The sequence below is a fragment of the Oncorhynchus mykiss genome, chromosome 12, assembly GCF_013265735.2.
Source record: "Oncorhynchus mykiss isolate Arlee chromosome 12, USDA_OmykA_1.1, whole genome shotgun sequence".
Classification (NCBI taxonomy): Eukaryota; Metazoa; Chordata; class Actinopteri; order Salmoniformes; family Salmonidae; genus Oncorhynchus; species Oncorhynchus mykiss.
In genome coordinates, this window is record NC_048576.1 from 95954695 (window position 1) to 95981511 (window position 26817).

The following is a 26817-nucleotide window of genomic DNA, read 5'->3' on the forward strand; positions in this document are numbered from 1 at the left end:
GAAAGTGAAACCCTTGCATTCCTATAGAAGGGAGATTGCAAAAGTGTTGTAAATCATAACTGATGCCTGTGATTACAACTCAGGATATTCACCCCAATCACTTCATAGTGATGCACTTCTGACTATTCTGCTGCGATATCATTAAATATGCATATTATTTGATGTATGGGTTGTAATGACTTCAGTATTGTAAGGTAGGCCATATGGTGCTGCAGGGTCGCATAAAGACAGCGTTATACAATGTGGGTGTGTCATATGATCACCTATAATACCAAATACCTAGTCTCTAACATTTTAATCAATCCCAGAGCGTAGAGATCAGATGCCCGTTAGGCGTTCTGCCATCGGATCCGATTTGATTATTCTGCCCTTGGAAAACGGAGAGTACTTTTTCTCGCTGTTTCTCACTGTATTGGGCTGTCACTGGGATTCACATTCAGCGCTCATCATCACGTATGTAGGCAGCTATACTATACGCAGATTGATTGTGGGAAATCCAGGATTAGTTACAGTGTGCATCAGCGGCAGCATCAAACACACCCGATGTGGATGAAATGAACCGTCAATACGGTAAGATTGATATCGCCTATGATATTAGCATATATTCTAATATGCCTTTGCTTTCTCTTTCGGAGAGCATTTTTTTTTGTCAATGGCTGTATCCTCCAGTCCATTTAGCTGGGTGGGTCTACTATATTCGACACGGAAGAGAGCAGATAGAAAGAAGCCTTTTACAGATGTGGACAGACAAAGGCAAAGTAGCGATGTGACTCCGACCTGTTTATAATGTCCGCTACAGAGGTTAACCTACAATGTTACAATGTAACGGTGCTGATACATTAAAACCATCTGAAATGGGAGCGGTAGGATATTGTAGCCTAGGCTGTAACGTTGCACATACAGTAGCGTATAGCCTAGCCTGTGTATCTGCATGTCTTTGTTTATGCTACAGTGTTTATGTCATGGTTTCTTGTTATTAACAGACATATAATTTGCAGCATGCAGACCGCCTAGAGGTCGTTGTCTATAGGCTCTGAGCTGTGAAGCTGTGATCGCAGGTCTCCATTTAGTAATATTCTGAAGTATTATTGGCTAGGTATCACAGAGATAGATGGTGAATCAGCTAGGTATCACAGAGATAGATGGTGAATCAGCTAGGTATCACAGAGATAGATGGTGAATCAGCTAGGTATCACAGAGATAGATGGTGAATCAGCTAGGTATCACAGAGATAGATGGTAAATCAGCTAGGTATCACAGAGATAGATGGTGAATCAGCTAGGTATCACAGAGATAGATGATGAATCAGCTAGGTATCACAGAGATAGATGGTGAATCATCTAGGTATCACAGAGATAGATGGTGAATCAGCTAGGTATCACAGAGATAGATGATGAATCAGCTAGGTATCACAGAGGTATCACAGTTTCAATAATGAATAGGGAATTGAGGGACAGTGTGGGCTCATGTCTGCTGTATCTCATTGACATCAATTGTGCTATAATCCTGTCATTACACATACATCTGTATATGTTTTTGTGGTAAAAGCATTGACATTGTAGCTACACTGGTAACTAGCTGAACACAGAGTTCAGTCACCATTCGATCTCTCCTTACCTGAACACCTCAGTCTCTGTTCTCTCTGCTCACACACGCTCTCTCTCTCTGGTGAACGGGGTTACTGAGGTATCAGGGGGGTTTGTCATTCATCCATGCGTTTGTGTTGGAGACAAGTTCGGCACATTAATATCTTATGAGTCCCAGTTCATTCACAGAACTGCAGTCTGTCTGCTGATTGAGAGAGTGAAGTGGCATTCAGGGTTTATCTGCTAATCAGAGTGCTACCGCTGTGCTGTGCTCGACTGTGCTGTGCTGTGCTGTGCTGTGCTGTGCTGTGCTGTGCTGTGCTGTGCTGTGCTGTGCTGTGTGTGTGTGTGTGTGTGACAGTAAAATAATGATATACCTTCTAGTGCTCCCCCTCACCACAACCGATGTCTCTCTCTCTCTCTCCCATGCAAACCTCTAAAGCAGCAGCATGATCCATGGCCTGGCTGTGTGTGTGACTGTCAGTGAGGACAGACAGTGTTGCAGCCCAGGCCAGAGGCAGCAGATTGAATGCCACTGAAGTCTCAAGGTAAGCCTGAATATGAGCTCCTATTGATCGGGACCCTGCATGGGGACTGTATGGCCTGACCTCACAGAGAGGGAGGAGGGAGGATTGATCCAGCCTTGAACAGCCTCTCTCTGTCTCTTTATTTATCTCTTGTTTCCTCTGTTTCTTTTCTCTCTCTATTTATCACTCTCTCTGTCTTTTTCTCTGTCCATCAGTCCAAACCCTTTAAACCACTGTGCCTTTTCCTGGCATACATTAACCATGCTAAGAGGTTTGCATTATCTCACCGCATTACATAGAGGACACACTATTATACTGTCACCTGGGAAGAGACATGGGTCTGTGTGTGTGTTCTGTGTGTGTGTGTGTTCTGTGTTCTGTGTGTGTGTTCTGTGTGTGTGTGTGTTCTGTGTGTGTGTTCTGCATGATCTGTGTTCTTTGTGTGTGTTCTGTGTTCTGTGTGTGCATGCGTGTGTGAGCCTGCCTTAGAGAGACTGAAGCAGTATACTTTATAAAGGGCAGCACAGCATCTTGAATTCGGCATTACCAAACTCAATAAGAGCAATAAAAACTGACGGTATAAATCTCGTCTGGCTTTTAGTGTTTTTGTCAAACACTGAAGAGGATCCATTACTGCTGTCACTAGACATTTTACTGTAACTACACTGGAGGTGTGTTGGTTAGCAGGTGTAGTTTGCTAATAGAAACACATATCAACTCTCTCTGAGTGGGAGAGATGGTGTGTGTGTGGGGGATAGGGGGTGATGGTGTGGGGGATAGGGGATGATGGTGTGTGTGTGGGTGATAGGGGGTGATGGTGTGGGGGATAGGGGGTGATGGTGTGTGTGTGGGTGATACGGGGTGATGGTGTGGGGGATAGGGGGTGATGGTGTGTGTGGGGGGGGATAGGGGGTGATGGTGTGTGTGTGTGGGGATAGGGGGTGATGGTGTGTGTGTGGGGGATAGGGGGTGATGGTGTGTGTGGGGGGATAGGGGCTGATGGTGTGTGGGATAGCGGGTGATGGTGTGTGTGTTGGGGATAGGGGGTGATGGTGTGTGTGTGGGGGATAGGGGGTGATGGTGTGTGTGTGGGGGATAGGGGGTAATGGTGTGTAGGATAGCGGGTGATGGTGTGTGTGTGGGGGATAGGGGGTGATGGTGTGTGTGTGGGGGATAGGGGGTAATGGTGTGTGGGATAGCGGTTGATGGTGTGGGGGATAGGGGGTGATGGTGTGTGTGTGTGGGGGATAGGGGGTAATGGTGTGTGGGATAGAGGTTGATGGTGTGGGGGATAGCGGGTGATGGTGTGTGTGTGGGGATAGGGGGTGATGGTGTGTGTGTGGGGGATAGGGGGTGCTGGTGTGTGTGGGGGGGATAGGGGGTGATGGTGTGTGGGATAGGGGGTGCTGGTGTGTGTGTGGGTGATACGGGGTGATAGTGTGTGGGATAGCGGGTGATGGTGTGTGGGTTAGGGGGTGCTGGTGTGTGTGGGGGGGATAGGGGTGATGGTGTGTGGGACAGGGGTTAATGGTGTGTGGGATAGGGGGTGATGGTGTGGGGGGATAGCGGGTGATGGTGTGTGTGTGTGGAATTGAGGATGAAGGTGTGGGGGATAGGGGGTGATGCTGTGTGGGATAGGGGGTGATGGTGTGTGGGATAGGGGGTGATGGTGTGAGGGATGGCGGGGGATGGTGTGTGTGTTTGGGGGATAGGGGGTGATGGCGTGTGGGATAGGGGTGATGGTGTGGGATAGGGGGATAGGGGGTGGTGGTGTGGGGGAGGGGGGTGATGGTGTGGGGGATAGGAGGTGATGGTGTGGGGGGATAGCAGGTGATGGTGTGTGTGGGGGATAGGGGTGATGGTGTGGGGGATAGGGGGTGATGGGGTTGGGTATAGGGGGTGATGGTGTGGGGGATAGGGGGTGATGGTGTGTGTGGGGGGGATAGGGGGTGATGGTGTGTGTGTGGGGGGATAGGGGGTGATGGTGTGTGTGTGGGGGATAGGGGGTGATGGTGTGTGTGGGGGGATAGGGGCTGATGGTGTGTGGGATAGTGGGTGATGGTGTGTGTGTTGGGGATAGGGGGTGATGGTGTGTGTGTGGGGGATAGGGGGTGATGGTGTGTGTGTGGGGGATAGGGGGTAATGGTGTGTAGGATAGCGGGTGATGGTGTGTGTGTGGGGGATAGGGGGTGATGGTGTGTGTGTGGGGGATAGGGGGTAATGGTGTGTGGGATAGCGGTTGATGGTGTGGGGGATAGGGGGTGATGGTGTGTGTGTGTGGGGGATAGGGGGTAATGGTGTGTGGGATAGAGGTTGATGGTGTGGGGGATAGCGGGTGATGGTGTGTGTGTGGGGGATAGGGGGTGCTGGTGTGTGTGGGGGGGATAGGGGGTGATGGTGTGTGGGATAGGGGGTGCTGGTGTGTGTGTGGGTGATACGGGGTGATAGTGTGTGGGATAGCGGGTGATGGTGTGTGGGTTAGGGGGTGCTGGTGTGTGTGGGGGGGATAGGGGTGATGGTGTGTGGGACAGGGGTTAATGGTGTGTGGGATAGGGGGTGATGGTGTGGGGGGATAGCGGGTGATGGTGTGTGTGTGGGGAATTGAGGATGAAGGTGTGGGGGATAGGGGGTGATGCTGTGTGGGATAGGGGGTGATGGTGTGTGGGATAGGGGGTGATGGTGTGAGGGATGGCGGGGGATGGTGTGTGTGTTTGGGGGATAGGGGGTGATGGCGTGTGGGATAGGGGTGATGGTGTGGGATAGGGGGATAGGGGGTGGTGGTGTGGGGGAGGGGGGTGATGGTGTGGGGGATAGGAGGTGATGGTGTGGGGGGATAGCAGGTGATGGTGTGTGTGGGGGATAGGGGTGATGGTGTGGGGGATAGGGGGTGATGGGGTTGGGTATAGGGGGTGATGGTGTGGGGGATAGGGGCTGATGGTGTGTGGGGGGATAGGTGGGGATGGTGTGTGGGGGGGATAGGTGGTGATGGTGTGTGTTGGTGGATAGGTGGTGATGGTGCGTGGGGGGGATAGGGGGTGATGGTGTGTGGGGGGATAGGGGGTGATGGTGTGTGTTGGTGGATAGGGGGTGATGGTGTGTGGGGGGATAGGGGGTGATGGTGTGTGTTGGTGGATAGGGGGTGATGGTGTGGGGATAGGGGGTGATGGTGTGGGGGATAGGGGGTGATGGTGTGTGGGGGGATAGGGGGTGATGGTGTGTGTTGGTGGATAGGGGGTGATGGTGTGGGGATAGGGGGTGATGGTGTGGGGGAAGGCGGTGATGGTGTGGGATATAGGGGGTGATGGTGTTGGGGATATCTTGTGATGGTGTGTGTGGGGGTGATGGTGTGGGTGATGGTGTGGGGGATAGCGGGTGATGGTGTGTGTGGGGGATAGGGGTTGATGGTGTGTGGGATAGGGGGTGATGGTGTGGGGGATATCTTGTGATGGTGTGGGGGGAGGTAGGGGGTGATGGTGTGGGCGATAGGGGGTGATGGTGTGGGGGGGATAGGGGGTGATGGTGTGTGTGTGGGGGGTATAGGGGGTGATGGTGTGTGTTGGGGGGGTATAGGGGGTGATGGTGTGTGTGTGTGGGGGGTATAGGGGGTGATGGTGTGTGTGGGCGGATAGGGGGTGATGGTGTGGGGGATAGGGGGTGATGGTGTTGGATAGGGGGTGATTGTGTGTGTGTGGGGATAGGGGGTGATGGTGTGGGGGATAGGGGGTGATGGTGTTGGATAGCGGGTGATGGTGTTGGATAGGGGGTGATTGTGTGTGTGGGGGGATAGGGGGTGATGGTGTGGGGGATAGGGGGTGATGGTGTTGGATAGGGGGGGATGGTGTTGGATAGGGGGTGATGGTGTGGGGGATATCTTGTGATGGTGTGTGTGGGGGATAGGCGGTGATGGTGTGGGGGATAGGGGTGAGGGTGTGGGGATAGGGGTTGATGGTGTGTGTGGTGGGATAGGGGGTGATGGTGTGTGGGGGGGATAGGGGGTGATGGTGTGGGGGATATCTTGTGATGGTGTGTGGGGGGAGCATAGGGGTGATGGTCTATGGGATAGGGGGTGATGGTGTGGGGCATAGGGGGTGGGGGTGTGTGTGGGGGGGCATAGGGGGTGATGGTGTGTGTGGGGGGGATAGGGGGTGATGGTTTGTGGGGGGATAGGGGGTGATGGTGTGTGTGGGGGGGATAGGGGGTGATGGTGTGTGTGGGGGGGATGGGGGGTGATGGTCTGTGGGGGGGATAGGAGGTGATGGTGATGGTGTGGGGGATGAGCGTGTGTTTGTGTGTGTGTGGGGGGTGTCTCTGTGTGTCTGTGTGTTTGCATGTACCTATGTTAATGCCCAATGCCTGGGGATGAGGTTAGCATCATGGCTACTTCTATCAACTATGTGCATTGAGCTTTTCCACTTTTCAGTTGAGCTTTAGGGCTGTAGGTTCTCTCCAAGTCTGAATACATTCAGCTTGAGGCTGTCTGGCTAGCCATGTCTGACTGACTGTCTCAGCATTCAGCCTTAAAGAAACAAGTCACAACTGCTTCTTTTAACAACCAGTGTGTAGGATGGTATCTGGGTTCAGTACGCACATGGAGTCCTCTCCTGTGTGATTGATTGTGTGTGTGTGTGTGTTTGCTTATCGACTGGTTCTGTTAGCCTTACTGTGAGGCAGACTAATTTCAGCTACTTTCAATCTACAGAGGCCAGTGTTTCAATAACTACAGAACATGATCCTGTCTTGTGTTGACTTCTGATTTGGTCCCTCATTGCTTTTGGAAGAATTGTTAAGTTAAATATTTAGTTACTTGTGTTTGACCAGGGTGGTACGTCCCTTTCTGTTGAGGCTCTCTCAGAGCAGGAAGTGTTCTCTTCCTGTTAGCAGATTCTGGAGATTCGCTCAAAACACATACGCATACGTACACAGACTAAGTGTGGATGGAGTCCTACTGACACACACACACACACACACACACACACACACACACACACACACACACACACACACACACACACCTTCCATACATATTTGCCCATTGTAGAAGTGGTCAGAAAGTGACGTTTTGGACCTGAATGACAAAACATTCAAGAAATAAAAGTTGCTCAAAGTTGACCTATGTTGAACACCCCACCATACCATGACATGTCTTCATCACTGTAAAAGATTAACGGTTGAGATTCATATAATTTACAAGATTACAAACAGGGTTGTCAAACTTCTATAATTTCTAGATTAAAAATAAATACAAATGATGCAATTTTTTTACCCTTAAATGTCAATTATGTAAAAATGTGTAAAAATAATTGTGTGTGTGTGTGTGTGTGTGTGTGTGTGTGTGTGTGTGTGTGTGTGTGTGTGTGTGTGTGTGTGTGTGTGTGAGTGCCTACAGTATGTGTGCATAATGTCTGAGTCTGTCTGGGTGTGTGTGTGTGCATTTATGTATGTGTCCCTGTGTGTGCGCGTGTTTGCACGTGTGCATGCTTCTGAGTCATCAGAGCTATAGCAGTCTCCCATGCATCCTGGACAGAAGCAGAGCCATAGTGTCGTGTTAGCTGTGCAGTAGACCGTGAGGCCTGCTGATGCTGAGGTAGAGGGCTGTAGTCATGATGCTGAGGTAGTGGGTTGTGGTCCTGATGCTGAGGTAGAAAGAAGGCTGTGGTCCTGATGCTGAGGTAGAGGGCTGTAGTCCTGATGCTGAGGTAGAGGGCTGTGTTCCGGATGCTGAGGTAGAGGGCTGTGGTCCTGATGCTGAGGTAGAGGGCTGTGGTCCTGATGCTGAGGTAGAGGGCTGTGGTCCGGATGCTGAGGTAGAGGGGTGTGGTCCGGATGCTGAGGTAAAGGGCTGTGGTCCTGATGCTGAGGTAGAGGGCTGTGGTCCTGATGCTGAGGTAGAGGGCTGTGGTCCTGATGCTGAGGTAGAGGGCTGTGGTCCTGATGCTGAGGTAGAGGGGTGTGGTCCGGATGCTGAGGTAAAGGGTTGTGGTCCTGATGCTGAGGTAGAGGGCTGTGGTCCGGATGCTGAGGTAGAGGGGTGTGGTCCGGATGCTGAGGTAGAGGGCTGTGGTCCTGATGCTGAGGTAAAGGGCTGTGGTCCTGATGCTGAGGTAGAGGGGTGTGGTCCGGATGCTGAGGTAAAGGGCTGTGGTCCTGATGCTGAGGTAGAGGGGTGTGGTCCGGATGCTGAGGTAGAGGGCTGTGGTCCGGATGCTGAGGTAGAGGGCTGTGGTCCTGATGCTGAGGTAAAGGGCTGTGGTCCTGATGCTGAGGTAGAGGGGTGTGGTCCGGATGCTGAGGTAAAGGGCTGTGGTCCTGATGCTGAGGTAGAGGGGTGTGGTCCTGATGCTGAGGTAGAGGGCTGGGGTCCTGATACTGAGGTAAAGGGCTGTGGTCCTGATGCTGAGGTAAAGGGCTGTGGTCCTGATACTGAGGTAGAGGGGTGTGGTCCTGATGCTGAGGTAGAGGGCTGTGGTCCTGATGCTGAGGTAGAGGGCTGTGGTCCTGATGCTGAGGTAGAGGGCTGTGGTCCTGATGCTGAGGTAAAGGGCTGTGGTCCTGATGCTGGTGCATACTCTACCTGCGTGCACTGGACAGTCCATAATCCCCAACCATAACCCTGTGTGGGTTCTCTCATAGCTGGTTGTGTAATTTCCCCTCGCTCAGTCAGCTCACCTCAACCTGGGCAGATGGGGACTGGAGGCTAGAGGAGACAGACGTGGTTGGGGTCGACAGATGTGGGGGCGGTGACAGACTCAGGAGGCATAGGATGGACTTTTTTGATTTAATAGGACCCTCTGAGAGATCTATATCTATTTATCTCCCCATTTATACATCTCTCCCCCAATTTCTCACCCTCTCCATTTCCTGTATCCCTACTCCCTTGATATCCCTCTATCCATCCCTCTCTCTTGACATGCCTTCTTTCTAGGTGAAAGTATAAACTCTCGTCATTCAAATTTGAAGCAATATCCATTTGGTGAGATTACTTATTAAGAGTCTTCATTCTGTCTAGCTGATTGGTAGATATTATAATTTATATTTTCCTTATAAAGTGTGTCTGCAGTGGAGCGATTAAATTACTGAACAAAGGCTCAGTACTGGAGGAGCTGACTGGGCTGGGGCTATCAGTACTGGAGGAGCTGACTGGACTGGGGCTATCAGTACTGGAGGAGCTGACTGGGTTGGGTCTATCAGTACTGGAGGAGCTGACTGGGCTGGGGCTATCAGTACTGGAGGAGCTGACTGGGCTGGGTCTAACAGTACTGGAGGAGATGACTGGGCTGGGGCTATCAGTACTGGAGGAGCTGGCTGGGCTGGGGCTATCAATACTGGAGGAGCTGACTGGGCTGGGTCTATCAGTACTGGAGGAGCTGGCTGGGCTGGGGCTATCAGTACTGGAGGAGCTGGCTGGGCTGGGGCTATCAATACTGGAGGAGCTGACTGGGCTGGGTCTATCAGTACTGGAGGAGCTGACTGGGCAGGGGCTATCAGTACTGGATGAGCTGACTGGGCTGGGTCTATCAGTACTGGAGGAGCTGACTGGGCTGGGGCTATCAGTACTGGAGGAGCTGGATGGGCTGGGGCTATCAGTACTGGAGGAGCTGGCTGGGCTGGGGCTATCAGTACTGGAGGAGCTGACTGGGCTGGGGCTATCAGTACTGGATGAGCTTGCTGGGCTGGGGCTATCAGTACTGGAGGAGCTGGCTGGGCTGGGGCTATCAGTACTGGAGGAGCTGGCTGGGCTGGGGCTATCAGTACTGGAGGAGCTGGCTGGGCTGGGGTTATCAGTACTGGAGGAGCTGACTGGGCTGGGGCTATCCGTACTGGAGGAGCTGACTGGGCTGGGGCTATCAGTACTGGAGGAGCTGACTGGGCTGGGGCTATCCGTACTGGAGGAGCTGACTGGGCTGGGTCTATCAGTACTGGAGGAGCTGGCTGGGCTGGGGCTATCAATACTGGAGGAGCTGACTGGGCTGGGTCTATCAGTACTGGAGGAGCTGACTGGGCAGGGGCTATCAGTACTGGATGAGCTGACTGGGCTGGGTCTATCAGTACTGGAGGAGCTGACTGGGCTGGGGCTATCAGTACTGGAGGAGCTGGATGGGCTGGGGCTATCAGTACTGGAGGAGCTGGCTGGGCTGGGGCTATCAGTACTGGAGGAGCTGACTGGGCTGGGGCTATCAGTACTGGATGAGCTTGCTGGGCTGGGGCTATCAGTACTGGAGGAGCTGGCTGGGCTGGGGCTATCAGTACTGGAGGAGCTGGCTGGGCTGGGGCTATCAGTACTGGAGGAGCTGGCTGGGCTGGGGTTATCAGTACTGGAGGAGCTGACTGGGCTGGGGCTATCCGTACTGGAGGAGCTGACTGGGCTGGGGCTATCAGTACTGGAGGAGCTGACTGGGCTGGGGCTATCCGTACTGGAGGAGCTGACTGGGCTGGGTCTATCAGTACTGGAGGAGCTGACTGGGCTGGGGCTATCAGTACTGGAGGAGCTGGCTGGGCTGGGGCTATCAGTACTGGAGGAGCTGACTGGGTTGGGTCTATCAGTACTGGAGGAGCTGACTGGGCTGGGTCTATCAGTACTGGAGGAGCTGACTGGGCTTGGTCTATCAGTACTGGAGGAGCTGACTGGGCTGGGTCTATCAGTACTGGAGGAGCTGACTGGGCTGGGGCTATCAGTACTACTGCTTTTGTTTGAGAAAGAGGGAGGGATGCAGTCTGTGTGGTGTCTAATGCACCAGAGCTGAGGAAAGGGGAAGGGAAATACTTTAACATCCACTGAGTAGAATTGAATCTCAACAGTCTTTGTTTGACCCTAGATTTCAGTTAGGTTTTAGCATGGCTAAACAAATTCTTGCTTGTCGTAAATGTAGATATATATTCATATTTAGTGACAGTTATAGAAGAACGATGCCCTCATTCCAGATGTTGTATTTTACCTTCTCATCCGTCTCTCTGCCTTTCAATCTCTCTCTTTCTCTCGCCGTCACCTTCTCCCTCCATCAGCCACAGAGCATCTCTTCCATCTTCTGTTTTCTTCCCTCCCCCTCTCTCTCAGACCTATGGATTGTGTATATGTAAGGCTTACACACAGTGACTGCTGAAACTCCACAGGCAGCCCTCCTAGTATTCCTCAACACACTAATCCTCCAGTACATTCTATACTCCCTGAGGTGTATCTGTCAATGACATTACCACTTTCATATTTCTATACATGCTAAAAGGCAAAGATGAAAACCAGTTGATCCTAGGTTGATACCGCTCAGCCATACACACCAAATCCACTATATCCCCAGCTTAGTCTAATGTCATCACATATGACTAAACAGCCATTCCACAACATTAGTATTACTTAAGTGAGGTTATGTGTGGATTTCTTCAGCTCCCTCTCAGAGACTGTCACAGGACTCTCCTCTCCTCTCCTCTCCTCTCCTCTCCTCTCCTCTCCTCTCCTCTCCTCTCCTCTCCTCTCCTCTCCTCTCCTCTCCTCTCCTCTCCTCATTACCACTCCGTAAGGAACTTGAAAATACTCCCCACAGAACTGTCTGTTTCTAACCAACAGTTGTTGCTAACAAACACTTGTTGAAGTTCAGATTCTGAGGAGGAGGAACCTGAGGATAATAGTAGAGATATAGATGGTAGAGTGGAGCTCTCTCACAGTTGACATGGCAACAGCTTGTCTTGATCCTGGAGAGGCTGGAGACGTTGACAGTAAGTTCTGCCTGTGAGATGGCAATGATGATGAATGGGAGACAGAACCGGTTTGATCCGGCATGGCTGAGTGCTCTGTTCTGAGCAAGAGAGAGAGAGAGGGAGAGAGGTGGGGCAAGGGAGAGAAATATATATAGACAGAGAGTGGGGATGCAGTGAAATACACACCACTGACTCTCTAATTAGAGAAATAGAGGTTTTCTGGTGATTCATTTCACTTAGCAGGTGGCAGCAGAATCCACACTGTCTGTAGGCTGTTATGGGTTTTGAGTTGTTCCACAGAGACTTACAGTAGTGAATGCATACATTTTCATTCACACACACACACACACACACACACACACGTATGTATGTGCCCGCTTGGCTACATAAATGCATGTGTCACCTTTTTTACCTAGCCCTGTCATGGTAATGTACACCAGCATATTGAGCTGTGTGTTTGTGGATGATGTGTAACTCTGTGTCTTTGTGACAGAACAGACAGGCTCACTGGTGTGGAGCTCAATGCTAAGTAGTAATGGGTGGACTCAGAAAACTCTCTCTCTCTCTTTATCTACCTCTCACTCTCTCTTAGTTTAATCTAGACTTCTTTACCTCAGACTAACTATACATACTGAATCTGTCTCTCTCTCTCTCTCCCTCTCTCTCTCTCCCTCTCATTATCTCACTCTCTCCTAGTTTAATCTAGACTTCTTTACCTCAGACTAACTATACATACTGAATCTGTCTCTCTCTCTCCCTATCTCTCTCTCCCTCTCATTATCTCACTCTCTCCTAGTTTAATCTAGCCTTCTTTACCTCAGACTAACTATACATACTGAATCTGCCTCTCTCTCTCCCTCTCTCTCTCTCCCTCTCTCTCTCTCCCTCTCATTATCTCACTCTCTCCTAGTTTAATCTAGCCTTCTTTACCTCAGACTAACTATACATACTGAATCTGTCTCTCTCTCTTAGTCTTAAGCTAGCTTCCTCAATGTCTCAGACCAACCAGATTTCTCTCCTGTTTCCTCACTCTCTCGTCTGATCGTTTATTGGTTAAGAACGTTGGGCCATTAACCGAAAGGTTGCTGGTTTGAAACTCAGAGCCGACCACCCGCACCTTTCTGAGGGTTAAATATGGAAGACACATTTTGGTTGAATGCATCAATTGAATAGGTATCCCCTTTCCCCTAATCTAGTGGAGTCTACCCTTCACACTGTCTCAGAACAATCTAACATGTTGCTCACTAGAAAACACGACGTAAACTATTTTCAGTAGCATGGTAACTTTTCTTTGGCAATGTATGTAAATAGGCAATTATTTAACTGCCCCATCTCACCCCTGTTTCTCCTTCCATCTCTCTCCCCCATCTCTGTTCCCTCTCACTACCCTCTGTCTGTCTGTCTGTCTGTCTGTCTGTCTGTCTGTCTGTCTGTCTGTCTGTCTGTCTGTCTGTCTGTCTGTCTGTCTGTCTGTCTGTCTGTCTGTCTGTCTGTGGGTGAGATGCAGAGGGCAAATCAGGTTTTAGCTCATTAAAGGGGCCTTGCTTTGATTAATTGGATGAGTGTGTTGTCTCCACCAGGTTTGATTGCTCCTATTCCATTGTAGCATTATAACTGCTAAAGATCCCTGTAACCTGCATGGAACTTCCTCTGTTTTAGGATGTTTTCAATGTTGTCAATCGTTTTCCACAATGCCACTGTAGTGATAATAAGCAACAGTAGACCTGTGTGTTGTCAGATGGTCAGCACTAAGGCTCTGTATGGATCCTCTTCCTCTCCTGGTTGAGTTTCTGGCTGTCTTCCTACAGCTGTTGAATCCAGAAATCCAGATCTTTATGTATCCTGACGACTCACACTGAAGTGTTCTGTTGCTCTGTCGTTCGCTACATACTTTAGTCTGAGACTGCCGTCATTGAAGTTGTTTGTGGTGACCAGGGGCACGAGGGGCGTTGTACAAAACAAAGTCATCAGCGACTGGATCGTCTCTAACCAATCAGAGTATCAAAAACAATGACGAATTTTCACCTCGCCACTTTACCCCTCGTGTGTTCTGGCCCAACCCATCGGCTTCTGGACCAATCATCAGACGGCCCCGAATGTGTTTACATTCGGTGAAGGGTCAGGGAGGTACTCAGATCCAGACTCATTGCGGAGAAGAAACTAACATCCGTGGGTGTGGCGTAGCGTTTGGTCGGAACAAGGAGTCTGGGTAGCCAGGCAAATCGTTCTGCCCTTTTACCTCTCATCTTTTAGTCTGTCGTTTAACCTTTGATCACCAGGATGTCATCCTCACCCTCCCTCTCAGCCCTGATCTGTGGCCTGTACTCTCACTTCAAAAGCATTTGAATTCCTCTTCAAAGACTAGTCTCTGAAGGTCCTCTGTTTCCACTACAGGCCCCTGTGGCTCTCTATTTCCTTATTTTTGATCCAACGTTTTATCGCCCTCTCGCTCCCTCCATCTCTTGTGCCTGCATTGCCATGACTTAAATATCACACACACACACACACACACACACACACACACACACACACACACACACACACACACACACACACACACACACACACACACACACACACACACACACACTCCCTCGCTTAGACACTTTAGAGAAAACATATTTCAGCCCAGCAAAAAAAAGGGGCATGCAGGAGGGTCAAACACTGTGTCATTCTGTCCAGCAAATGACTATGAACGAGAACCAATTCAGGCTGAGCCTCTGGTGGGAAGAAAGGCTTTCTGGGATATAAAGAAACAATCACAGCCTACCAGTTTCGTTGTTTCTATCTCTCCATCTTCCATTAGAGGCTTTTATCAACCACTTGCAGGCTTGAGAGATGTGTGTGTTTGTATATTTGGGGTGGAGGGGGAGTGTGTATATGTGTGTGTGTGTCACAGGTAGCTGGTGACACCTTATTTGGGGAGGACGGGCTCATAGTAATGGCTGGAAGGGAATCAATGGAATGGTATCAACCACATCACACATGGTTTCCATGTGTTTGATACCATTCCCTTCCAGCCATTATTAAGAGCCGTCAACCCCTTACCAGCCTTGTGTGTGTGTGTGTGTGTGTGTGTGTGTGTGTGTGTGTGTGTGTGTGTGTGTGTGTGTGTGTGTGTGTGTGTGTGTGTGTGTGTGTGTGTGTGTGTGTGTGTAATATGGCTACCCAGATAATTATCCAATGGGCAAGATTAAAAAGCTAGAATAACTCAATAACAACGCCACGCCTAAGTCAGGAAATCACTCACTGATTATTGTCTGTAGTTCAGCCGTGTTGGGAAAAACAATGACTGGCTTGTTACTGTATGATCTACCAGCCGGGGCTCACAGCACGACCCATTTTGCATTAATTACAGTGTGTTTGTGTGCAGTGTTGTTTGTTTTCTCTAATATCCATTCTGAATTCCTTTTTTGTTGAGGGATTTATTTATGTATTTATTTGCACCAAAGAAAACAAGTGATAGACAACAACAACAACAACAACAATACAGATGAAAAACAGTGTGCAGATGTGCTTGAATGAAAACCACACCACAAAATAACTATATTCAATGCATAAGTACAAAAATAAAATTAGTTTGTTACAACAGAACCTAGTAAACCTACTAATTATACATGTATAAATGAATTGATCAGTAATGTCAAAAAACAAAAGCAACTGTTTTGTTTAAATGTGTGTGTGCATGTGAATGTGTGAGAGTTAGGCTTTATGGAGGAGATTACTGAGAAGTTTGGTTCATCAGGCTGACCCCCAGTCTTTGAGGGATGGTGATATTTTGGCAATGTGAAGATGAGTGTGGTACCTCTGTATCTGATAGAGAATTGACTATGTGAGGTGTGGCAGTGGAGGAGGGTGAAGGTTATCAGAGTGTCTTGTGTTGTATAGATGGATGTCAGAATGAACCTGGAAGAATCCATTGAAAGGTAAACTGTCTGGGAGGTATGAGTATTTCTAGATGAAAGTGCATAATTGCTGTACATTAATGTTGTAAATAGACAAGATATTGAGTTTCTTAAACAAAGGTGCAGATGGAGCCGGGAAATTAGAGGAGGTGGCTATTCTTGCAAACGTATTTTGTATAATGAGTAATTTGTCTAGTTAGGAGGCATATTTACTGGCCCAGACAATATTACAGTAAATGAGATATGGGTCATTTAAGCTATAGAGTTAGGAAGCAAGCCTGATGAACCAAACCACTAGTCTTTCTGATGAAAGCAGATTTCACTTCGCTACGGACATTTTGAATATGATCTTTACAGGACAACTTTTCATCAACTAGAACTCAGAGGAATCTAGTGGATGTAACTTGATCCATTTACAGTGCCTTGCGAAAGTATTCGGCCCCCTTGAACTTTGCGACCTTTTGCCACATTTCAGGCTTCAAACATAAAGATATAAAACTGTATTTTTTTGTGAAGAATCAACAACAAGTGGGACACAATCATGAAGTGGAATGACATTTATTGGATATTTCAAACTTTTTTAACAAATCAAAAACTGAACAATTGGGCGTGCAAAATTATTCAGCCCCTTTACTTTCAGTGCAGCAAACTCTCTCCAGAAGTTCAGTGAGGATCTCTGAATGATCCAATGTTGACCTAAATGACTAATGATGATAAATACAATCCACCTGTGTGTAATCAAGTCTCTGTATAAATGCACCTGCACCGTGATAGTCTCAGAGGTCCGTTAAAAGCGCAGAGAGCATCATGAAGAACAAGGAACACACCAGGCAGGTCCGAGATACTGTTGTGAAGAAGTTTAAAGCCGGATTTGGATACAAAAAGATTTCCCAAGCTTTAAACATCCCAAGGAGCACTGTGCAAGCGATAATATTGAAATGGAAGGAGTATCAGACCACTGCAAATCTACCAAGACCTGGCCGTCCCTCTAAACTTTCAGCTCATACATGGAGAAGACTGATCAGAGATGCAGCCAAGAGGCCCATGATCACTCTGGATGAACTGTAGAGATCTACAGCTGAGGTGGGAGACTCTGTCCATAGGACAACAATCAGTCGTATATTGCACAAATCTGGCCTTTATGGAAGAGTGGCAAGAAGAAAGCCATTTCTTAAAGATATCCATAAAAAGTGTCGTTTAAAGTTTGCCACAAGCCACCTGGGAGACACACCAAACATGTGGAAGAAGGTGCTCTGGTCAGATGAAACCAAAATTGAACTTTTTGGCAACAATGCAAAACGTTATGTTTGGCGTAAAAGCAACACAGCTCACACCATCCCCACTGTCAAACATGGTGGTGGCAGCATCATGGTTTGGGCCTGCTTTTCTTCAGCAGGGACATGGAAGACGGTTAAAATTGATGGGAAGATGGATGGAGCCAAATACAGGACCATTCTGGAAGAAAACCTGATCTAGTCTGCAAAAGACCTGAGACTGGGACGGAGATTTGTCTTCCAACAAGACAATGATCCAAAACATAAAGCAAAATCTACAATGGAATGGTTCAAAAATAAACATATCCAGGTGTTAGAATGGCCAAGTCAAAGTCCAGACCTGAATCCAATCGAGAATCTGTGGAAGAACTGAAAACTGCTGTTCACAAATGCTCTCCATCCAACCTCACTGAGCTCGAGCTGTTTTGCAAGGAGGAATGGGAAAAAATGTCAGTCTCTCGATGAGCAAAACTGATAGAGACATACCCCAAGCAACTTACAGCTGTAATCGCAGCAAAAGGTGGCGCTACAAAGTATTAACTTAAGGGGGCTGAATAATTTTGCACGCCCAATTTTTCAGTTTTTGATTTGTTAAAAAAGTTTGAAATATCCAATAAATGTCGTTCCACTTCATGATTGTGTCCCACTTGTTGTTGATTCTTCACAAAAAAATACAGTTTTATATCTTTATGTTTGAAGCCTGAAATGTGGCAAAAGGTCGCAAAGTTCAAGGGGGCCGAATACTTTCGCAAGGCACTGTAATTCCCACCATTTGAGTTTCTGGCTTCTTTTTTATTTTATTTTGTATTTTTTTACAATATTTGTTATTCTTACTAGTGAACATAATAAAGTTAGATTGTTTAACATTTAAAGATCATTTGTTTATCTGGAACCATTCAGAAAATGTGTCCATGCCTAGGTTGGCTTCATTAATCAAAACTCTTATGTGATAAAAATCTACTTGGTATCCTCAGCAAAGAGAATGGGAGGTACGGTAGAAGACACAGCAGCAAGGTCATTGATATAGATTAGGAATAACAAAGGTCAATTATCCAACCCTGTGTCACACCACAGGATATCTTGGCCCTGGTTGATGCACAGCCGTTTGCATGAACAAATTGTTCTCTATCATAAACAGGACTATAAAGCCAATTATGTATAATCCTGAAAACCGTAATAATGCAATTTAGAAAGTAACATTTCATGATCAACCGTGTCAAAATCTTTGGATGAATCTAAAAAGATGCAGAGAGCGTGTTCATTGTTGTCCAGGGCTGTAAAGATGTTATCCACAAGTTACAAAGGAACTATATCTGTGGGGTAGTTTTTCAAAAACCATATTGATGCTCATGTAGAATATAGTGTTGATTTAAGTGCTTCAACATTCTCTTACACACCAATTTTTCTAGGATTTTAGGAAAACATGGTAGTACAGATATTGGCCAATAATTTGTGAAAGATATTGGATACCCAGATTTATAGAGGGGGATAACTTTGGTAATATTTAAATCTATAGGAACAGTACAAGTTTGCATAGATTTGGTGAAGATATGCATTAGAGGCTCAGTAATCGAGGAAGACACTGATTTCACCAAAAAGGCACCAATCTCATCATGACCTTCTACTGATATCTTTACCATTTAACTCCATCACCTCCATCACATCAGGAGGATCAAACTGAAGTGTCACGTTCGTCATAAGTATCGGACCAAGGCGCAGCGTGGAATGCATACATTTTATTTTTAATGAATGAGCAAAAATAACAAACAAACGAAACGTGACGCTATACAAACTAGTGCTGACAGGCAACTAAACATAGACAAGATCCCACAACTAACAATGGGGAAAAATGGCTACCTAAATATGATCCCCAATCAGAGACAACGAGAAACAGGTAAACATAGACATACAAAAACGCTAGATGACAAAAACCCTAGACATACAACAACTAGAGTACCCACCCTAGTCACACCATGACCTAACCAAAATATATAGAAAAACAGACAATCTAAGGTCAGCGCGCGACATGAAGCAGAGAAGGGAAATGTCTCTTAATGTAATCCAAGGGATTGCCATCAGTTTTCTCGGAACCCACATTCACAAAAAAGTTATTCAATTATTATTTCCAATAATAAATTGAGATGGGATGGTTCTAGATGCCTTTTTCTTATTTAACAATTGATTGATGATTTTCCAATTTGACTTTGTATTATATAAGGATTCTTGGAATTAGTCAAATATATTTTTTGTGATATCTGAAGTAGGTGAGTAAATTTGTTCTTATACTACTTGTAATTTGTCCATCGGGGAAGAAAGTGCCATTTCTATGAGCCCTCTCCATCTCCATGAGTTTAGGGTCCGGTTTGACTTGATCTGTCAGGAGTGTCTTGGCCTTGACTTCTGTGTGACTTCAAATGTTATTGTGCCTCGATTGGTTTTTGAGGTAGTATCCTTTGGAAGAGTGCTTGTCAAGTGTTATTTGTAAAATGGTGAGATCCTCAGACATGGTTTTGAATGCGGTCTGGCTGGGGACATTCACCTCCGACTGCGTAAATTCCAAACGGTGTATAAATTCCGTTACATCCTTAAACAGATCATTAACCCTTCTGTTGGTAGAATCCAGAAAGAGTTGCAGGAAGGACTTGAAGTTATTGTCCTGCAGATGTGTTAGATCTTTCTAGAAGTCTTTTTGTTGATCCAGTAGTTCATGGAGAGTAGTGCTTGATACGTACTCGTCTTCCGCATTGAGCTTTGCGGCGTTTTTCTGTATAGTATCAGCCATGCCACAAGCTTGTTGTGAGCTAAAAATGAGTTCGCAAACACAACCCACAACCCGCCTCCCGAAAACAAGCTCCGCCAATGAAATGACCTACACGCAACAGCAACTCACACTTGATCACACATGCACCAGTAGGATAAACAGAGAGAAAGAGGAGGACTTGATCACACATGCACCAGTAGGATAAATAGAGAGAAAGAGGAGGACTTGATCACACATGCACCAGTAGGATAAACAGAGAGAAAGAGGAGGACTTGATCACTGAATGGATCCTGGCTGCACTTTACTCAACAAGTCAGTTAGTCCTGTGGATACAAGCAGCATGTGAAAACACCGGTCAGAGATGCTTGGGAGAGACAGCGCTAGGAGCATTCGTTTATCCACGGAGCGAGCAGCGGGAACCAGCATGCTTGGTGCCTCAATTAAAGCTAGAATCCTTAATTGAAACAATGACAAAGTGGACACCATAGCCTCTGTTTTGGTAAAAGAAAAATGAGGGATGAGCCTGGAGAAATGTAACCACTCTCAAATTCAAAGACAGAGCTGTGGATGCAAGGACAGTTGTTACCATGTTTTGAGGCTATATAGTTTTTGTTTACATATATATTGTTTACATATTATATATTGTTATATATATTGTTTACCCCTATGATGTAACTGGAATGATGAGATAGATGTTCTTCTTCTCTGTTTCTGTTTTATTATTTCACTGCCATACTGTGTTCGATCTTGTCTAGCCATCTTGTCTCAAGAGGACCACAATAGAAATAAGTCCCAGACTTTATTGTGTGTTATCCTCAATAATTTTATTAAAGTGCAAGTATGGCTTTAAGTTTTATGTGTGCTGGTCAAATTAATAAACTAAACTACAAACTTCAGAGTAAAAAAAACTAATATTTTTGGTTCTGATGGGTACGACAGTTGAACTAACCTCATGAGGCACTTATAAGTTATATTCCTCAAGAATCAATGGTCAAAAATCGATGTAGCAGCTAAGGATTCTAGCACTCTCTCTCTCTGTCCCTGCCTCTTCCACACCACTCGTTCTCTCTCCCTCATCCCTCTCTCTCTCCCCCTCTCTCTCCCCCTCTCCAGGCTGTGAGCCCTGTGGAGTGTGGTCATGACCAGCCAGGGCAGCAACAGTAGCAGGAAGGACGGCCATGCCGCTGACAGTACCCCCTCCTCCTCCACGCCCCCCCGCCCGCCCCCAGGCCCCAAGCTGCAGGTGCAGCGCTCTCTCTCCCGGGACACCATCACCATCCACTTCTCCGCCCTGGGACAAGAGGAGGACGAGGAGCTGTATGGGTTTGGGGCGTCTGTGTCATCGTCCTCCGCAGGAGAGGAGTCAGAAGGGCTGGGTGGGATGGGGGGGAGGACTGAGGACCAGGGCATCGTGACGGCCTTGGAAGCCAGCGAGGAGCTACTGTTTGAGGCTGGAGGGATTGGGACCACCACTACCATTGCTGTGTCCTCTACCACTCTACCCCACAGCCCAGCCCTGCCCATCCTCCCCCCCTCCACGCACACCCCCCTCCAGTCCCCCCCCGCTTGCTCCTCCTGGCCCTCTGATCACACAAGACCCATGATCCCTCCCACCTCCTCCTCCACCACCTCCTCCCCGTCTCGCTCAGCAGCCCTGCCCTCCAAGCCTTTCCTCAGCCTCAGGTCCCTGTCCAATGAAATGATGGTTGCCCCTCCTTCTTCTGCCGGACGCCACCGCCACCACCTGATGAAGACGTTCGTCAAGTCTCTCTCCACGGACAACACCAGGCCCGACCACCAGGAGGCGCCATCACCACCACCTCTCTCCCAGCAGCGCCCACCTCCAGACTCCCGCGTCAACAATCTGCAGCTCTTCAAGCAGTTGGGCCAGCCGATGGGCTCCACCACGTCTGGGGGTGGTGACTCCAAGACGGCCCCCTCCTCACCCCTCACCTCCCCGGCCGACGGGAGGTGTTTCTTCAAGGTGCAAGAGATGGAGGCCAGGATCGAGGATACTAGGAGGCGTTTGTCGGAGGTCATGTGTGAGCCAATGCAGCTGTTCAGTAAGTTCATGGGCGACGAGGCTGGAGGCGGAGCCGAGGGAGGGGGTACAGGAGGGGGTGCCTCTGCTACCCACCGCTCCCTCTCCCTCAGCGCCACGGAGCTCACCAACCTGGCAGGCCTCAATGGGCACGCAGAGAGCAACAACCACTACAGCATCAAAGAGGAGGGAGAGGAGACCCCTACTGGTGAAGCCTCAGCAGACACTATCTTCTCCTCTCCTCCAGCCAAGTCCTCCAGGACCTCCAGGGTCTCCTCCCCTCCTCCTCTCCCCAGGTCCTCCTCCCTCGCCCTGGGTCACTGCTCCATGTCGGCCCTAGTCCGCCTGGAGGACGAGGAGTTCTGTGAGCTCTACAGTGAAGGCTTTGAGCTCTGTACTGACACTGAGACACCGGACGGGGAGCGGCCCGGGTCCCTGCAGATCCAAACGGGAAGCACGGGCGTCTGCAGTGAAGCCGAGTCCGACGAAGAGGAGGAAGACTTACCAAACGTGCCCATCACTGGCCTCCTCTTCTTCACGTGTCTAGTCTACAGTTACCTGGTATTCCCCCTGCCACCCTATTTGTGTGCGGTGGTGCAGGGGGTGGCAGCAGGGTTCATGCTGGCTATACTGGTGGTGTGGCTGTCGGCTCCGGAGGTCTCCAGCTGCAGTGGGACCAGGCAGGGCAGACGAAGGGGGGAGCAGTGGAACGTGGCCCAGCTGGATATCAAAGAACCTGGAATCTTTAAGGTAGGTCACTGTGTTAGCAGTTTAGTACTAAGTATTTAGAAATTTGACTGACATTAGTGCCAAAACAATTGGGAAAAAACTGTAAAGGGTGCATTAGTATAAGACTGGAACAAAAGCCTGCTCTACTCTCCAGAACCAGAGTTTGTGACTGAACACTGTCCTATGTTTCACAGCCTATCCCTGTATTTTTTGTGTAAGGTTATGACATAGAAAGCTTTCTACCCAAGAGGATAGATAATAGATTTATAAATGCAACAATAAAGATATTGTCATGGATAGGAATAATTTTCTGTTGTGCAACGACCAAGGTATATTTAAGCCAGATCACATAGAAAGGAGCCTGACATCTTAGATAGGCTGTGTACTTCCCCTAGTGGTACCTGTCACCACTGTGGACAGACAGCCTGACATCTTAGATAGACTGTGTCCTTCCCCCTAGTAGTACCTGCCACCACTGTGGACAGACAGCCTGACATCTTAGATAGGCTGTGTCCTTCCCCTAATAGTACCTGTCACCACTGTGGACAGACAACCTGACATCTTAGATAGGCTGTGTCCTTCCCCCTAGTAGTACCTGTCATCACTGTGGACAGACAGCCTGCAGCTTCTATTGAGTTAGCAAGCTGAGCACATGTTGCTGATAGCATCTACAAGATAAACAGCTGATACACGGCTGGCTTTTCCCCAGTGGGACTCGGAGAGAGTAGGGAGGATTTACAAGGCTGCGTCCCACATGGCACCCTATTCCCTATGTATTGCACTACTTTTGACCAAGGCCCATAGGGTTCTTGGTTAAAAGTAGTGCACCATATAGGGGGAAGGACACAGCCTATCTAAGATGTCAGGCTGCCTGTCCACAGTGGTGACAGGTACTACTAGGGGTTAGGTTGCCATTTGGGGCGCAAACCAATTCTCCATATCGCGTCTCTGTTTGTCGTTAAAGTTCAGGAATAAAACCTGATGGCTGCTCACTTTATCAGATAGGACAGGAAGCCATTCAGTATATGTCTGTAGATATCCATCTTCTTCCCTCTCTTGAATGGCTAAACAACATGGTTGCCAAGGTAACAATTCTCCTCCCTCCATGATTCCTATTATCCACACCAGTACTTTTCAGTAGGCTTGGGTTATTACACCATTAAACATTACACTGGCTTAAATATTGGGATGTACAACCTCTCCTGAATGCTCATGCAGGATTCACAATGGTGGCTTCCCAGTGGGATAGAGAAACATTGGCTGGATAAGAAACACATCAAAGTCCGGTGTGGCACAGCATGGTGCTTGCAACACCAGGGTTGTGGGTTTGATTCCCATGGGGGACCAGTATGAAAATGTATGCCCTCACTACTGTAATAAGACTCTGGATAAAAGTGTCTGCTAAATGACGGATCTAACATCCTCATTTGGCTATCCAACAACATACTGAAAGCTATATAGCGTTCCCTCCAGCTGCATTGGGGTTTGCCCTGAAACAACCTCACAGATGAAATGGTCTGTTGATTTGCCAAACGTTCTCCTTTTAACCCAGTCAATGTGCTGGAAACTGAAGCAGAGGAGACACGCTTAGCGGTTGGCTAGCGGTTATGTAAGCGTGTGTTTGTGTGTGCTTGTGCGTGTGTGTTTGAACCCGTGTGGGCACATGAGCTCCATATCCTCAGGCTACAGCTGTACTGGAGAGAGGCTCTCTGGTCACGTGGAACACAGCCCAACATAGCACCTGTGGAACCACAGAATACAGCCAGCTAAAGGAGGGGTCATACGGGTCAGCTCTCACCCACAGTCACGCTATGATGTCATCATGCCCATGATGTAACTCATGATGTAACGTCTCCCCGTCTCTGAAGAGAACTGAACAGACCGCTGTTGTTGTTTAGATGAAGCCATGTTGTGATAATATCTCCACATATCAACATGATGTAACGTCTCCTCGTCTCTGAAGAGAACTGAACAGACCGTTGTTGTTGTTTAGATTAAGCCATGTTGTGATAATATCTCCACATATCAACATGCTCTGGATGATTCTCTCACTGTGATGTTAGTATGGACCAGGACTGTCAGCTAAAAGTTGGAGACCGTGTGGTTATGTGGCTGTATTGCAGCCGATCACACTCCCCAATTAGTGTGTGTGTGTGTGTGTGTGTGCGTGCGTGCGTGCGTGCGTGCGTGCGTGTGCGTGTGCGTGTGCGTGTGTGTGTGTGTGTGTGTGTGTGTGTGTGTGCGTGTCATTCGTGCATATTATTAGTCTCCATGTTGTTCCATGCGTCGGTCTGAGAGTTAACCGTGTGTATTGTTCCCATTAACAGGGCTGGATGAACCAGATGTCCAGCTATGACCTAGAGATGTACCATGCCACTCTGACCCACTCTGTGTATGTACGTCTGGAGGGCTCCACCCTGCGCCTGTCCAAACCCAACCGTAACATCGCCCGGCGGGCCACGCACAACGAGCCCAAACCTGACGTCACCTACATCAGCCAGAAGATCTACGACCTCACCGACAGCAAGGTGTGTGTGTGTGTCTGTGTGTCTGTATATCTGTCTGTCTGTCCGTCTGTCTGTGGAACGTGTTGTATGGTCGTTTGCGGATGGATGCCCCATTTTGTTTGTGTATGTCTAAGACAGAGAGAGGAAGGGAAAGGGAAATGCAATGTGCAAGGGACGTCGTCCTACGTCATACTTCCGGGTCCTGTCCCCTAATCTCTTGAATGGGCTCGACGTTTATATCATCAGCCTAATATCAGCCTAATATCAGCCTAATATCAGCCTAATATCAGCCTAAGATCAGCCTAATATCAGCCTAATATCAGCCTAATATCAGCCTAATATTTTTAGAACACCCCCATGAGGTTCATGTAGCGTGTAACATCCAAATGTGTCCCCAGATCCACCTGGTGCCCCAGAGCCTGGCCAGGAAGCGCGTGTGGAACAAGAAGTACCCCATCTGTATCGAGCTGGCCAAGCAGGACGACTTCATGTCCAAGGTCCAGGCCCAGGGAGAGAGGCCTGAACCTGGGGAAGAGAAACCGGCCGGGGTGGGGGGGAAGGGGGAGAAGCTGGAGGGTCCAGGTGGAGCTGGGGGTGGAGAGGAGCCTAGGAAACCCCCAGGGGAGCGGGATCTGACCCTGTTCCTGTTTGGGAGGACAGGTCGGGAGAAAGAAGAATGGTTCAGAAGGATTTTGGTGGCATCCAGACTTAAGTCTGAGGCTAATAAAACGTCCAGTGAGCATCCAGTGGGCGGTGAGGGAACATTCAGATGAACACACAGACAGCTGTACTTTTTGGGGACCAACAATTGATTCCCATTCAAAATCCTATTCTCCCTAACCTTAACCCTAACCCTAATTCTAAGAGGATTACAGACAGGGAGACGTTAGCTAGACATTAACGTATGTGAAATGATTTCCAATAGAATTTGAACCCAGGTGTGGTTGTCGTTGCCTAACAGACTGGCCTCACAGATTGGAGGCAGAGAGCAGGAGTAGCAGCCGTGGCAGCCTGATGGATGAGCCCAGTCAGAAGGACCCTTCCCTGGCCGGAGGGGTCAGGCAGAAGATGCTGCTGGACTACAACGTCTACATGGCCAAGTACGTCACCCCCCTGCCCCCGCTGGACAGCCCCCCGGCCAGCAGCCCCTCCCACAGCCCAGAGGGCAGCCCTGGAGCCACCAAGAAGGTAGGGTTGATGGGGGAGACCACAGAGATCTTATTCATTCTATATGTAATTCTGTGGAGGGGATCATGTTGACACAGGCTGATCAGATAGCCATGTAGACATGTAGATAGTGTGGCCATGTAATAGCATGTAACTATACTGAACAATAAACAACTATACTAAGGAACATGCAACAATTTCAAAGAGTTACAGCTCAAATAAGGAAATTAGTCAATTGAAATAAATTCATTAGATCCTAATCTATGGATTTCACATGACTGGGAATACAGAACAGCAGGGGTTCAAACCTTAGAACCCAGTTCCTACATTTGAATAAAAAATGGATTTTATTTAACAAAACTATGCTACATTTTATCTCTGGGACCCTCAGGATGACAAATCAGAGCAAGATTACTGAATGTAAGTACATTATTTACCTTCAGAGGTGAATCTATCAAACCAAGTGCCGTGATAGTTTTTTGTTGTTGTGCACTCTCCTCAAACAGTAGCATGGTATTTTGTTACTGTAAATTGGACAGTGCAGTTAGATTAACAAGAATTTAAGCTTTCTGCACATATAAGACATGTCTATGTCCTGGAAAGTTGGATGTTACTTACAGCGTCATTCTAGTC

At 48.2% G+C, this 26817-nt stretch overlaps 1 protein-coding gene across 2 annotated transcripts in view; it reads left to right on the forward strand.

Annotated features, from left to right (window-relative positions):
* The first annotated feature begins 260 nt into the window (after positions 1 to 260).
* Positions 261 to 26817, forward strand: part of LOC110539033 (testis-expressed protein 2) — a 39820-nt gene continuing 13263 nt past the window's right edge. Inside the window, exons 1-6 of one of the 2 annotated variants that reach the window (XM_036939349.1) lie at positions 261 to 570; positions 2029 to 2134; positions 20854 to 22531; positions 24838 to 25038; positions 25416 to 25770; positions 25979 to 26205. In XM_036939349.1, the coding sequence (XP_036795244.1) occupies positions 20879 to 22531; positions 24838 to 25038; positions 25416 to 25770; positions 25979 to 26205 (2436 nt within the window). In that variant the 5' untranslated portion in view covers positions 261 to 570; positions 2029 to 2134; positions 20854 to 20878. The remainder of the gene's footprint in view (positions 571 to 2028; positions 2135 to 20853; positions 22532 to 24837; positions 25039 to 25415; positions 25771 to 25978; positions 26206 to 26817) is intronic. The other variant, XM_036939348.1, reaches the window with a different exon arrangement.